Raw genomic sequence first — 11,893 nt, 5'->3', positions numbered from 1 at the left:
GTTGTTACCCATGATTCCACGCGCTGATGAAGTATTTCCATGGCAACGCAGCTCCGCCATCTTGGGGTGAAGAAATCCAGACAGAAATAAACCGAATTTGCTGGCCATAAAAAACGTTCCAAAATGACTGTCAACTTGGAAGAATATTTTAGAACTACCTTTGAGGATAAGATCCTCGTGTAAGTACCGAAATAAATCCAACGCAGGTTGAAAGTCATGAGATTTAGGGCTGTATTCAAGGATGCAATTTTGTACATAGACTAACACTGGGCAGCTTTCATATAGTGTTTTTTTTTACTGAGTAAGTTTATTTGTTGTCCTTTCTTTTTAGAAAAATGCCTGAGCGCGAGGATGATCATCTCACTCCTGCTACACGGCTCCTGGAAAAGAGGAGAGAAATGTCGGAGGTGGAACAAGCACTGGCAGCTCAAAAAGAGGTTTGTAATTAAGCTTATTATTGTCAAATTAATTAAGCTTAATTTAAGTATGTAAAAGTGTTTTTAGTCAACAAATAAAGAAGCCCCGACTGTGCTCTGTTCTGTTGTAAAGCACGCAGGAAGCGGTAGAGCACGAAAGAAGTGTAGGGGAAAACACGAGACGTAGTCGAGTGTTTTTCCCTACTTCTTGAGTGCTCTACCGCTTCCTAAGTGCTTTACAACAGAACAGAGCACAGTCGAGGCTTCTTTATTTGTTTTATGATGAAGAATCAGATAATTTCCCCACGCATTCGACTGAATTTTCAAACCAAACTTTATTTTCCAAACGAGCAAAAGTCGCGTCAGCCGTTCACTGTTCTCTGATAAAGCACGCTAAAATAAGCCAATCACAATCCTTGTTAGAATTGTTCAAATAATTTGATTGGCTAACGAAGCGACAGCTGTCAATCACAAACTGGACTTCAGCTAAGCTTTCAGTTTCGAGAAGTTTGAGCGGCTCTCGAGAGAAGAACGATGCCTTCAAAGTTCGCTTTTAAGTTAATTTTTAAATACGGATCTCAAGGCAGGTAAAGGTTTATAGTCCAGAGGAATCCGGCCGTATTGTGGCCCATGAAAACGAGCACTTTTCCAGTGGAAATTACGAAACGCGGAGCTCAAAGCTTGTGGATGTAAATGCGAAATGCCGGGTTGAATTTGAAAGGAGCTACGGTTATTTACGGCTTGTAGCCACATGCGGCAAGATTGCCCGAACTAGCGTAAAAGTTAGAAAGACTTAACGGCTCCCACTCGTTCTACTTCGAACACAGAAGAGAATATCAGAGCAAGTTTTGCACTGACCACTCGTCGGTTTACTTCGCTGAGATGACCGGAGAACGAGCGTTACTACACTGCATGTAAGTGTTGTTTGAGCAAATGAGCATTTTTAATTGTAAATTTACAAAAATAAAGCTTCTCATCATAAACAGAGACAGTTCAATTGTTTTCTGTCGTTTTTTTACTTCTTAGTATAATTTCTGCCTTCGTAACAAAATTAATGTCTTTATTGAAGCACTGTTTAGGTTGAGAATTTGTGAATTTCGCTACAGCTGTACATGTTTTGTCGGCGGGAATCAAGCAAAACTTGTTATTTTAGTACAGTTTTAAAACTACTGTTGCTAAGAATGGTCTCTGTGAGCCATATTTACTGCAGAAAAATAGCTCGCTTCCAGTGCGTTTGTCTGAGTCACAGGGGATGTTTAATTTGGGTCCGAAGCAAAAATTTGGAAGCCTACTTACCGTCATCAACCCGTGCTCTGTTCTCTGATAAAGCACGCTGTTTCAGCCAATCAGAGCGCGCGTTATATGGAAACTTTATTATAAATAGAGTTAAAGCAGATCGTGAATGAATTAAGATTTTAATTGATTTATTTGCAGTAAACGGAAAAAAAAAATTTTAATGGGGGCAAACTTTGTTTTGAATTTATTGTACAGTCTGTAAGCAGAGTCCCCTTACACTGTACATGGTAGAATTGGAAAGACTTCTGTAAAATTTTAATTATGGAGGTAATTTCTTTCATGTATTCCTTCACACACAGACAACAGCCATAGTGCTACAGTCTGGGTGATTTTAAAACCACGCAGTCAGTATTGACTCAAAAGCTGTAAACTTAAATCACTGACCTCCTTTTGTGGTCAGTGGAAGAACTTACCAGCAAGATGACAGATACTGAGAGTGCATAGGTTACAATACACAAACTACCTTACCATACACAAGCTTTTTCAAATTATGAGAGCATTCTTTTATGACTGTTTCTTGACTAAATATGCTGCGACAGGAATTTCAAATGAAAATGGAAAGCCTTCAACAAAGGAGAGAAGAGCTTGATAGGAAGGAATATCAACTAAAGGAATCACTGTTGAAGTTTGACAAGTTTTTGAAGGTACAGTGTATTTAGCAATTATTCCAGGAGTGCACGTTGGATATGAGATGACAGATACCTCGCCAACGAGGCAGGTGCATGTAGCACCAAGTTTACTATAATCATGTCACATCCAGCAATTAATGCGAGTGGAACAATAATTATTGTTTTAATAATTTAAAACGTCCCCAAAATATAAGAAAACTGACATAAAATAAAAAGATGCCCCAAAAAATTGTGCTTACACTTATGATATTTATAGAGCATGGTATAAGTGCTCATATACCATGATGGCTAAGCCAATCAAAACTCTTGAATTGCATTAGGCCATCCTCTTTTTTTTCTCCATTTAGCGTCATCCGACCAACCCAAATTTTTGGCAAAAGTTACGACGCAGTTAAACCATTTTTCATTTAATAATTATTTTAATCTGAAAAATGAGCATAGTTACTGTAACAGCATAGAGAAAAATAGTTGTCCTAGTTGGTCCCACATTATCTTAATTTTACAATAACATCAACCAACTTTTCTGCTGTATTGATTTTGGGTTCATGTGTTGTTGTTTCCAGTGTGTTAAGCCCATTTTACAGTTCCATACCTAGTTATCAGATCTTTGAGCAAATTAGCCTCTTTGCATGTTAGAGAATAATCCTGTGAATTCCAACAGGGTCTCATTTGTAAGACTCATTTTTATCCTGAAATGTAGGAAAATGACTCCAAGAGAGCCAGAGCACTCAAAAAGGCTGCTGAAGAAAGAGAAATGAGAAGAGCAAAGGATAGAGAAATTGCAAGGTTTGTACTTAAGAGTCCCTGTCCATAGAAATGGAAAATAACTCGGCAAGGGTCGAAAATTCGATTTCGCTCATATTTTCATGGTAGATAGGCTAGGGCATGACAAAAACTACTGGATAGTTTTTTTGGCAAAATATCCTTTTATTTCAAAGAAATATGCAAATTACCAACTTCCGTTAAAATCGTCATTTGACGCACCATTTTCTTAAGCCAGTTTGAGAGCCTCGCATGCAAAACCGCATCATTCTTCCGTCTTTAAAACACTCAAATATTTTTGTCCAATATTTAAATGTGTACTGGGTTGGTTTTAGGGAATGTTGCGTTGTCTTTTTGGGTGCAAAATAATTAAATTTCGAAGACAGGTATTTCATTCACTTAAAAGTACCTCGTGAATATAATTGATTTTCACCATGTGCTAAACCTTTTAAATGAATTAAGCTTCTGGCGGTTGAATCGCAGAAGGATGATCTACAGATTCCTGTAAAAATTTCTTTGGGCAAATGATTGTGAGCGACGTGAGAGCTTTTCAAAGTACGTCAAAAATGCAAATATTTGACCATCCGTCGTCAAATTTCAATTTACGGGTTAGAGGTATATTTTAGCATGCGCCACATGACTTGACCTATAATAAGTTGAAATAGACACAGAGCTGATAATTTCGAGATGCTCTAACCTCATTTGCTGTAAAAGGCAGGTCCAAAGCCGATTTGACGTGTTTCTCTCACCATTCGTCGCACCTAAAGCAGAAGTTTGCTTTTGTTTACATAACGTCCGATGTACATCGCCAACTGTCAACTTATTTAATGGTCGAATACCATGAATCGGTGACCCTCTTTCGACACATATGATTACCACTGCGTCTAAGTCAAAAACGGGTAAGTCATTTGTAGATAGTTGCTTGCTTTGCACTACACCAAAATATTATGTTTGATCATCATGGTTTGATGGCTTGAATCCTTGCTTGCAGCGGTTCCTTTTTCATCACACAATACTGTCATCCCATTTTAGGGGGTAGGGGTAGGACAATTTCTATCCTAATACATAAGGCTCCGTAAAGCTGGGAACCACTGGGAGCGCACAATCGTGTTGAGTAGGAAGAGATTAAATTAAGAAATGAGAAGAATGAATAATTTACCATTGCCCCTGTTGATATCTTTTACTCGACCACCGCTACCTACATGGCCTGCGTAATACTGTAACGCTAAACTCATACCTAGGTCTTTTCGCGCTGGCTTTGCGATTATTTTTGATTTACATGTAATACAGTGGGCTACCCCCGGGGAAATGGGTGGTGACCGCTTACTATGGGGCTAGCCGCTTAAATAGAGGTGTACCCTGAATATTTAATTTTTCACTATCGGGTTATAAATTTCTTGGTGAACGTGGAGTCAATTCAAGACAATCATGGTAGACGTGTATTTGAATTATCACTTGCCATGCAACTTCAATTTCGGACCCTTATCTACCATCGCCCTTTCCAAAAGAAAGTGTTTAAATTTTGGGTGGCCGCTGAATTGTCTTTACCCCTATGATAGGGGTAAAGACAATAGTGAAACCCTTATCGGAACGACCAAATGGTGGCCACGGAGGTAACCGGTAAATAGGTGTTTTATTTACAATATTTTACTGACAATAATTTTGGACTGTATTGACAACAGTCCTCTATTTTCTGTTACAAACATACCGATGCCTCGCCACTAGCAAACAAAATACGCCAAATAAAATGGCATGGCATTACTAATTAAATTTAGTCTGTTTTTCTCATGAATTAGACACGTTGTGATTTCCTATTTTTATTTCAGCTAGTTCTTGCTTCATTGATCTATAATTTGTTTCATGGCGATTTTTTTAAAATTCTAGTGAGTACTGGCACTAGCTTTATCAGCTGTTGTCTGAAACATCAAAACGTACAACAAACGTGATTTGGACCGAGGCCACGTACACTATAGAATACGATTATATAAATATACACATATTATTATATATATGAACAAACAGATGAACAATGATTTAATTGTTTCATTTATCCTGAGAGTGCTCTATACAAAATGGATCAAAATATGCAGCATATGCCATGACAGCATTGCGTGACGAACAAATAACGGCTGTAAGATTGTGCTGCGCCGACACACTTATCAGCAATGGTCAGCAATCGATCAAACGCATTATTTTGGCGCAGTGCAAAGCAAGCAACTATCTACAAATGACTCAGCCATTTTAGATGCAGTGATGTTCATATGCGCAGAAAGATGGTCACAGATCCATGGTATTTGACGAATAATAGGTTGACAGTTAGCGATGTACATCGGACGTTAACCTTGTCTAAACAAAAGCAAACTTCTGCTTTATGTACGACTAGAAACACGTCAAATCGGCTTTGGACCTGCCTTTTGCAACAAATAAGGTTAGAGCATTTCGAAATTATCAGCCCTGTGACTATTTCAACTTATTATAGGTCAAGTCATGTGGCGCATGCTAAAATATACCTCTAACCCGTAAATTGAAATTTGACGACGGATGGTCAAATATTTGCATTTTTGACGTACTTTGAAAAGCTCTCGCGTCGCTCACAATCATTTGCCCAAAGAAATTTTTACAGGAATCTGTAGATCATCCTTCTGCGATTCAACCGCCAGAAGCTTAATTCATTTAAAAGGTTTCGCACATGGTGAAAATCAATTATATTCACGAGGTACTTTTAAGTGAATGAAATACCTGTCTTCGAAATTTAATTATTTTGCACCCAAAAAGACAACGCAACATTCCCTAAAACCAACCCAGTACACATTTAAACATTGGACAAAAATATTTGAGTGTTTTAAAGACGGAAGAATGATGCGGTTTTGCATGCGAGGCTCTCAAACTGGCTTAAGAAAATGGTGCGTCAAATGACGATTTTAACGGAAGTTGGTAATTTGCATATTTCTTTGAAATAAAAGGATATTTTGCCAAAAAAACTATCCAGTAGTTTTTGTCATGCCCTAGCCTATCTACCACAAGAATATGAGCGAAATCGAATTTTCGACCCTTGCTGCGAAATTAAGAATTTGTCTGATTTTTACAGGCAGGCACTCTTAAGGCCCAGGGGAGACTCCCATGTGAAAAGGTCGGGGATGCCCATCGGAAAATTTGAATTAAAACCCTGAAAGAGACCAATCTGGGGCTGGCTTGAGCTTCATTTGAACTCAATAAGATTCCACTTTGAGACAGACAAGCAGCGATTTTTATTATTTCTTTGAGTACCACTTTTAAAGATATGTCGACAGCTAAAAATAGGAGTGAGACAAAGAGCATCCCCGACCTTTTAACATAGGAGTCTCTCCTGTAGCCTAATTTACCAGGGAAAAAATATCTAGCTTTCCTCTTGTTTTGAATATTGTTATAAAACTAAATGTAATATAACACATCCAATCAGAAAGTAGGACAAAATGGACATTTTGTTTATTATTTTGATGTTGTCCTCATTTACCACCATCTCTCTTTTTCCACACCATCCAACATAATCACATTCACTTGTAATCACTATGTTTGACAGCATGCAGCGTTTCCACCAGACCACACCATTGCAGGAATCCTGTGTTGCAATTAGAGATGGCCCCCAGAAAAATGAAAAAGGGGCCAATTTGGCACTTTCCTTTTGCAAGACTGCAGGCCACAGGCATAGTATTTTAAAAGCCATCCCAGGACTCAAAATTGCAACCAATAGGGTTGCCAAATGCAACTAACACTTCATTGATCCTTGGCAACCAAAAATTCTAGTTTAGTCGCCATAATCACATTTCTGTGTTTGATGATCAATAACAGTTATTTTCTCAGACATTATGTCCTTCCAGAAAACCACATTGAACGTCTTTGCTTCAACATAAAGAAAAGAAGTCAATCCATCCTTTTGCTGTATTGTCATCCTCTCACATCAGAAAACCTTGTTTGAAATCGCCATATAATGCATTGGAAGCCCTTGATCATTGACCAAGTCATGTATGCCTGTGGATTGTTCTCTTGTAATGCACAGATCCTTCATATCTTTAGGGCAATGTCATTAGTGTAACTTTTCCAAGGCTTTTTGATGTGAAAACAGAATTGAACCTGAACAGCCAGGCAGGAACAAAACAACCAATGCCACACTCTGATTCAACACAAACTTTATTGAGTAGAAACACTTCAAAAAGCACTTACTATTAAATTTTATCCTGTAACTTAATAAATTGCTTTATTTTCCTGGTACCCAGAATTTTTTTTTGTTCTGTATCTTGCAATACAGGGGGCCCTTGGGCCCCTTTCCTAAAAAATTGGCCCCTAAAATAGGTCTTGAGGGACCACTTTAATTTGGCCCTCAAGGAAAATTTTCTGGCTGAAGCACTGGCATGTTAAAGTAAACTCACAATTTCTTGTCAGGTTAAAGGAAGAAACAACAGCTTTAATGAAGGATCGTGATCACATACAATACAAACTGGAAAGAAATGTTATATATCAACAGTACCTTGAGAAAGTTCTTGAGTCTGCTGAGGAGGTAAGATTACAATAGACATGCAAGTGCCTTCCTAATAAATAATATTATCGCACTATATTTATCATTGTCCACAATTTATGACTTCTGTCCACAGCATAAAATGGCGTGATGGGTAATAAATTAAATAATAAATTAAATAAAATAAATATTATTTTTGCTGTGATAACAGACTTCTCTTAGGTTTCCACTCTCAATCAGGCAATGCCGTTAAGTTTCCCTTAGGGCATTTTCACTACCTAGGGCATTTTCACTACTGACAATTAATAATCTTCAGTGGGGGAAATGCATAACATGTATAGTACAAAACTGGCATAACAATTGAAATACTCACCAAGATTTCACCACAATTATGAATATAAAAGATATTTAAATTATACAATCCTAGAAGCAGCACAGTAAGTTGACATAGATAATCAATAAATTAATAAATATTGTTCTTCCTTCCTGTTACAGTTTCAAGAGATTCGGGAGGTGATTGCTAGGTATGACACGCTCACGGCAACACATCAGGTACGTATTTGAAACAATCTAACATTGCTTTTAAACAACCGATCACAAGCTAGCCAGTTGGCATTGGAAACATGTCATTGAGCTTTGATGTGCTGAGCCAAATAAGTAATCAGTTACACTAAATTAAAACTTTAATTTGTAAGCAAAAGCTGATCGTCAACACATCCCTTAAAATTGTCAGATATCTTTCTGAAATTAAGAAAAACACTTTTGTCAATTTGACCTGAGTAATACTAATTGAAAATAAATATTGGAAATGGAAATAAATATTTTGTTTTTCATCGTTATTCAGGACCTTTTAGAAAGAGAAACTAAAAACCAAGAAAAATATGAGAAGGAAAAAGGAAGATTGGTGAAATTTACAGAGGTTTGTCTCACGTCTGTTCAGTTTAGTTGAAAGTCCTGCTTCGTCTTCTTCACTGTTTACAGAGTGTAAAAATTGTTTCTTCATAATAACTGAGAGCCATTGCTTTATAGGAAAAGAACAATGAGATCTTAAACTACAATAATCAGGTAATTTAGTTTGTAACTTACAATACATATGCAGGTTTTGTAATGTACATAGCTGTATGCCTAAGATTCAATGTAACCATACACTGACTTGGGAAAGTGATAACAACGTTTATAACCTTGAGTACAGGGCAGGCCTCTTGTTGGTGTGAAAATATTGCACTTCATGCAGTGCATGCAGTCACTATTAATATTGTCTATATTAAGTATGTCCATTTACCAGACATTTAAGTTCAGTTTGGTTAAGGTAGGTTAAGGATGAACAGTGGCCAACGCGTCAGCTGACAGTCCGCTGATAGTTGGCTAACTGTGAGTCAACTGTCCGCGGCTTGTCAGCCGACTTTCGACCGACCCATCGGTGTGATTGGACTCTTTACATTTACCCATAGTTGTTCCAACATGGTGGGCAGTTTAAGAAAATTTATGCTGCAAAATCTGACCTTTATTGTCACTTTTGATCGGTTTTGCAGCATACATTTTCTCATACTAGTAAAAGTTGTCCTTTAATTATAATTTTCCCTTTACAAAAGCCTTTAATTGTGGCTATTCCTCTATAAAGGATTGACTTTATAAGCCTTGTAGAATTAAGAGATCGAATGGTCAGTTGCTTTAATTAAAGCATTTAACAAGAAATATAAGGAGTAACGTAATTCGACGTCACGCACAGGAATGCCACCTAATGATATTCATAACTTAACTCTTTTAACAACTTTGGCATTCAACGATTTTTATTCTTGATAATAATCTTATTTTTGCCTTCTCTATTAAATTGAATAGCTTGCACATTTACAGACACAGCTGGAGAAGGCTCAGAGCGTGGCCGTCAAATGGTAAACTTTATCTTTCATTCAGCACTGATGAAAAAATGCGTCATTCATCAAATACATCGACGTTACAATTCAGACACTTTGCTGTTTTCAGGGAATCACAGTGGACTCACATACAGAACACAGCGGCCAAGAAAACTCTCCTTTTAGGAAGAATAAAAATGTAAGTAAAAATGTCAACATTTTAAGGATTATTTTTGAATGTTAGTTCAGTCAGACTCTACTCATTCATGAGTGCCTTTAGTAAAAGTGTTCGTTTTTTACCGGCAGGGCAACCCATAACCTGTTTATGCTCGTAAACAGACACCTGAAACAGAACACAGTCATAGAACTCACTGAAAAACAGCTGGAAAAGGTAATGCTTCTCTGTAGTGCTACTGAGTGTTTCCTTCGTCTGATCGCAGTCAATAGTCTGAACGCGCGTTCTCCATTCTTCGGTATTACTGACGAAGATTGCACCGTCTCTTACACACTTCCGGGTTTGTCATAAATCTGGTTCACCCACATGCTTACTTTAGGAAATGACTTATTGTATGCAGTGCTGTATGCAGTGCATTCTTTCTAAAGGTTAAATCGGCTTTGAAATCAGTAAGCAGGGCTGTGCTCTAAAAGCACCCGGGTGCCACAGGCCACTAGCTTTTGCCTTTGGGCAAAAGCTTACGTGCTGGGCACCCAGGATTTCATGGGTAGGAGCCTTTGGGCTCCTCGTAGTTCTTCTTAGACCGCAGCCTTGGCAAGAACTAACGAGACTAGGGCTATGTAGCAAGTGAACCTTTATAAAGACGAACCATCAAAAGATTATCGAGTCAGGGCAACCTTTGGTGGTTAGAAAATGTAAAGGGAAAGGCATAATATTTATTATTATTTAGTTCAAAAAATAACTGTTTTAATTTAGTTTTTAAACGAAGCAGGTAAATATGGGATTGGGGCGTTCGAGGGTCACGGGCGCTCATTGCTAGAATGCGAAACAGACTGTTAGTCCGCAAATTCCGCAGAATACTCTCTACCCTGTGGCGACAGTGCATTTGCTCAATTCCTGGGCTAACACATACTAAGGCCCCGTGCACACTACGCCGCAGCTTTTACTCTGAAAACGCATGAAAATAATGTTTTCCGTCCTAACTCTGTCGGAGGAATCTGAAAACGCATCAATCACCGGTCATTTTGGATTTGTGTTTGAGGAAAACTCGGGCAGGAAAATCACGTGATTATGGTGACGTCATCGTTTTCGAATAGCTCCGTTTTCAAAATGTTTTCCGTCCACACTAAAACGCAACTGAAGCCGGCGTTTTCAAATTTCTGCGGTTTGAAGAGCGTTTTCGAAAAGCTCCGTTTTCTTGATGGATTATATCGGTGTGGACGGCAGGCCAAACCGTAGAAATAAAGCTGCGTTTTCAAATTCCTCCAGTGTAATGTGGACGGGGCTTTGTAAGAGCGCGTTGTTTTGTTGTCTTCATGATTCTCGCCAGTCTGTTATCGTGTAAGACGTTTAAAATGTAATCTTTTGCTGATTGTGCTTCCTCTTTACGTTTTTAATCTTCAGATTCAAGTGTTCATCCAAGATCTGACACAGATCACGAATGAAATCAGAAGAGCCGAGACAGCTGCCACCAATGTCACATCCACCATGAGCTGAATAACCAGAAATTAGTTTAGGAGGACTATTGTAGAAAGTTGTAAATATTGTGTCTAGATTTATTCACGCATACAGCATGTTAAAAATGTATACGTTAATAAATTGGCCCGAGATGGGCGTAAAACGGGCAAGGAAGCCTTTTCATTGGTGTACTGAGAACAGATACAGATCATCTGCTATAAAATTTTACCTCCTTATCAAACGATCAAGGGCGCTTATCATTTAGCCAGAAAATCCGGAAATTTCGGCGGAAAGTCAAATGGTACAGTAAATTTCCGTAAAATCCCTTCGGAAATTTAGAGACTACCTCCAGAAGTAGACCTTTTTTTCGTTCGGAAATTTCCTTACCATTTGTTACATTTTTTCAGTTTCCAGTGTCTCATCAGCCGAAAACAATTACAGGAAATCGAATTGTAAATAGTAAGCGCCATTTCGTTCGGTTGGTTTACTGATTCTGATGCCGCGCCGACCTTCAGTTCGGTACTAGTTCACTCCGGTTCCCTTTTGTGGCTCTGTATTCGTTTTTCATGTTACCACCACAAAATTTTATACCGTGTAAACGCAGTACGACTGTTCGTTCACGCATGAAATCACTTTCCCAGGAATCTGGAACGTGTAGCGCATGCGTAGTCCTCGACGTCTAATCCCAGAGGGCGTCACTTTAGTTCAAAAGCGGTGTCCTTAGTTTAAAAGCAGTGCGTGGTGTGTGCACATTGTATTTGGTAAAGGAGTGGCTTTAAGTGTGCTTTGAACACAGACGTCGATCTGTTTCC

At 38.3% G+C, this 11,893-nt stretch overlaps 1 protein-coding gene across 1 annotated transcript; it reads left to right on the top strand.

Annotated features, from left to right (window-relative positions):
- The first annotated feature begins 29 nt into the window (after nt 1-29).
- On the top strand, nt 30-11,251 carry LOC110068712 (coiled-coil domain-containing protein 42 homolog). The gene is made up of 12 exons (XM_089279674.1): nt 30-179; nt 332-437; nt 2,252-2,356; nt 3,042-3,127; nt 7,523-7,637; nt 8,091-8,147; nt 8,440-8,514; nt 8,625-8,660; nt 9,435-9,487; nt 9,579-9,647; nt 9,755-9,839; nt 11,028-11,251. The coding sequence occupies exons 1-12, from the start codon at nt 124-126 to the stop codon at nt 11,118-11,120; spliced, it is 936 nt and encodes a 311-aa protein (XP_089135800.1). The 5' UTR covers nt 30-123; the 3' UTR covers nt 11,121-11,251.
- The last annotated feature ends 642 nt before the right edge of the window (nt 11,252-11,893 follow it).

Source organism: Orbicella faveolata, unplaced genomic scaffold (genome assembly GCF_042242905.1).
Source record: "Orbicella faveolata isolate gen_17 unplaced genomic scaffold, um_ofav_v1 contig_47, whole genome shotgun sequence".
In the NCBI taxonomy this organism is placed as follows: Eukaryota; Metazoa; Cnidaria; class Anthozoa; order Scleractinia; family Merulinidae; genus Orbicella; species Orbicella faveolata.
This window is presented reverse-complemented; position numbering and strand designations above follow the sequence as displayed.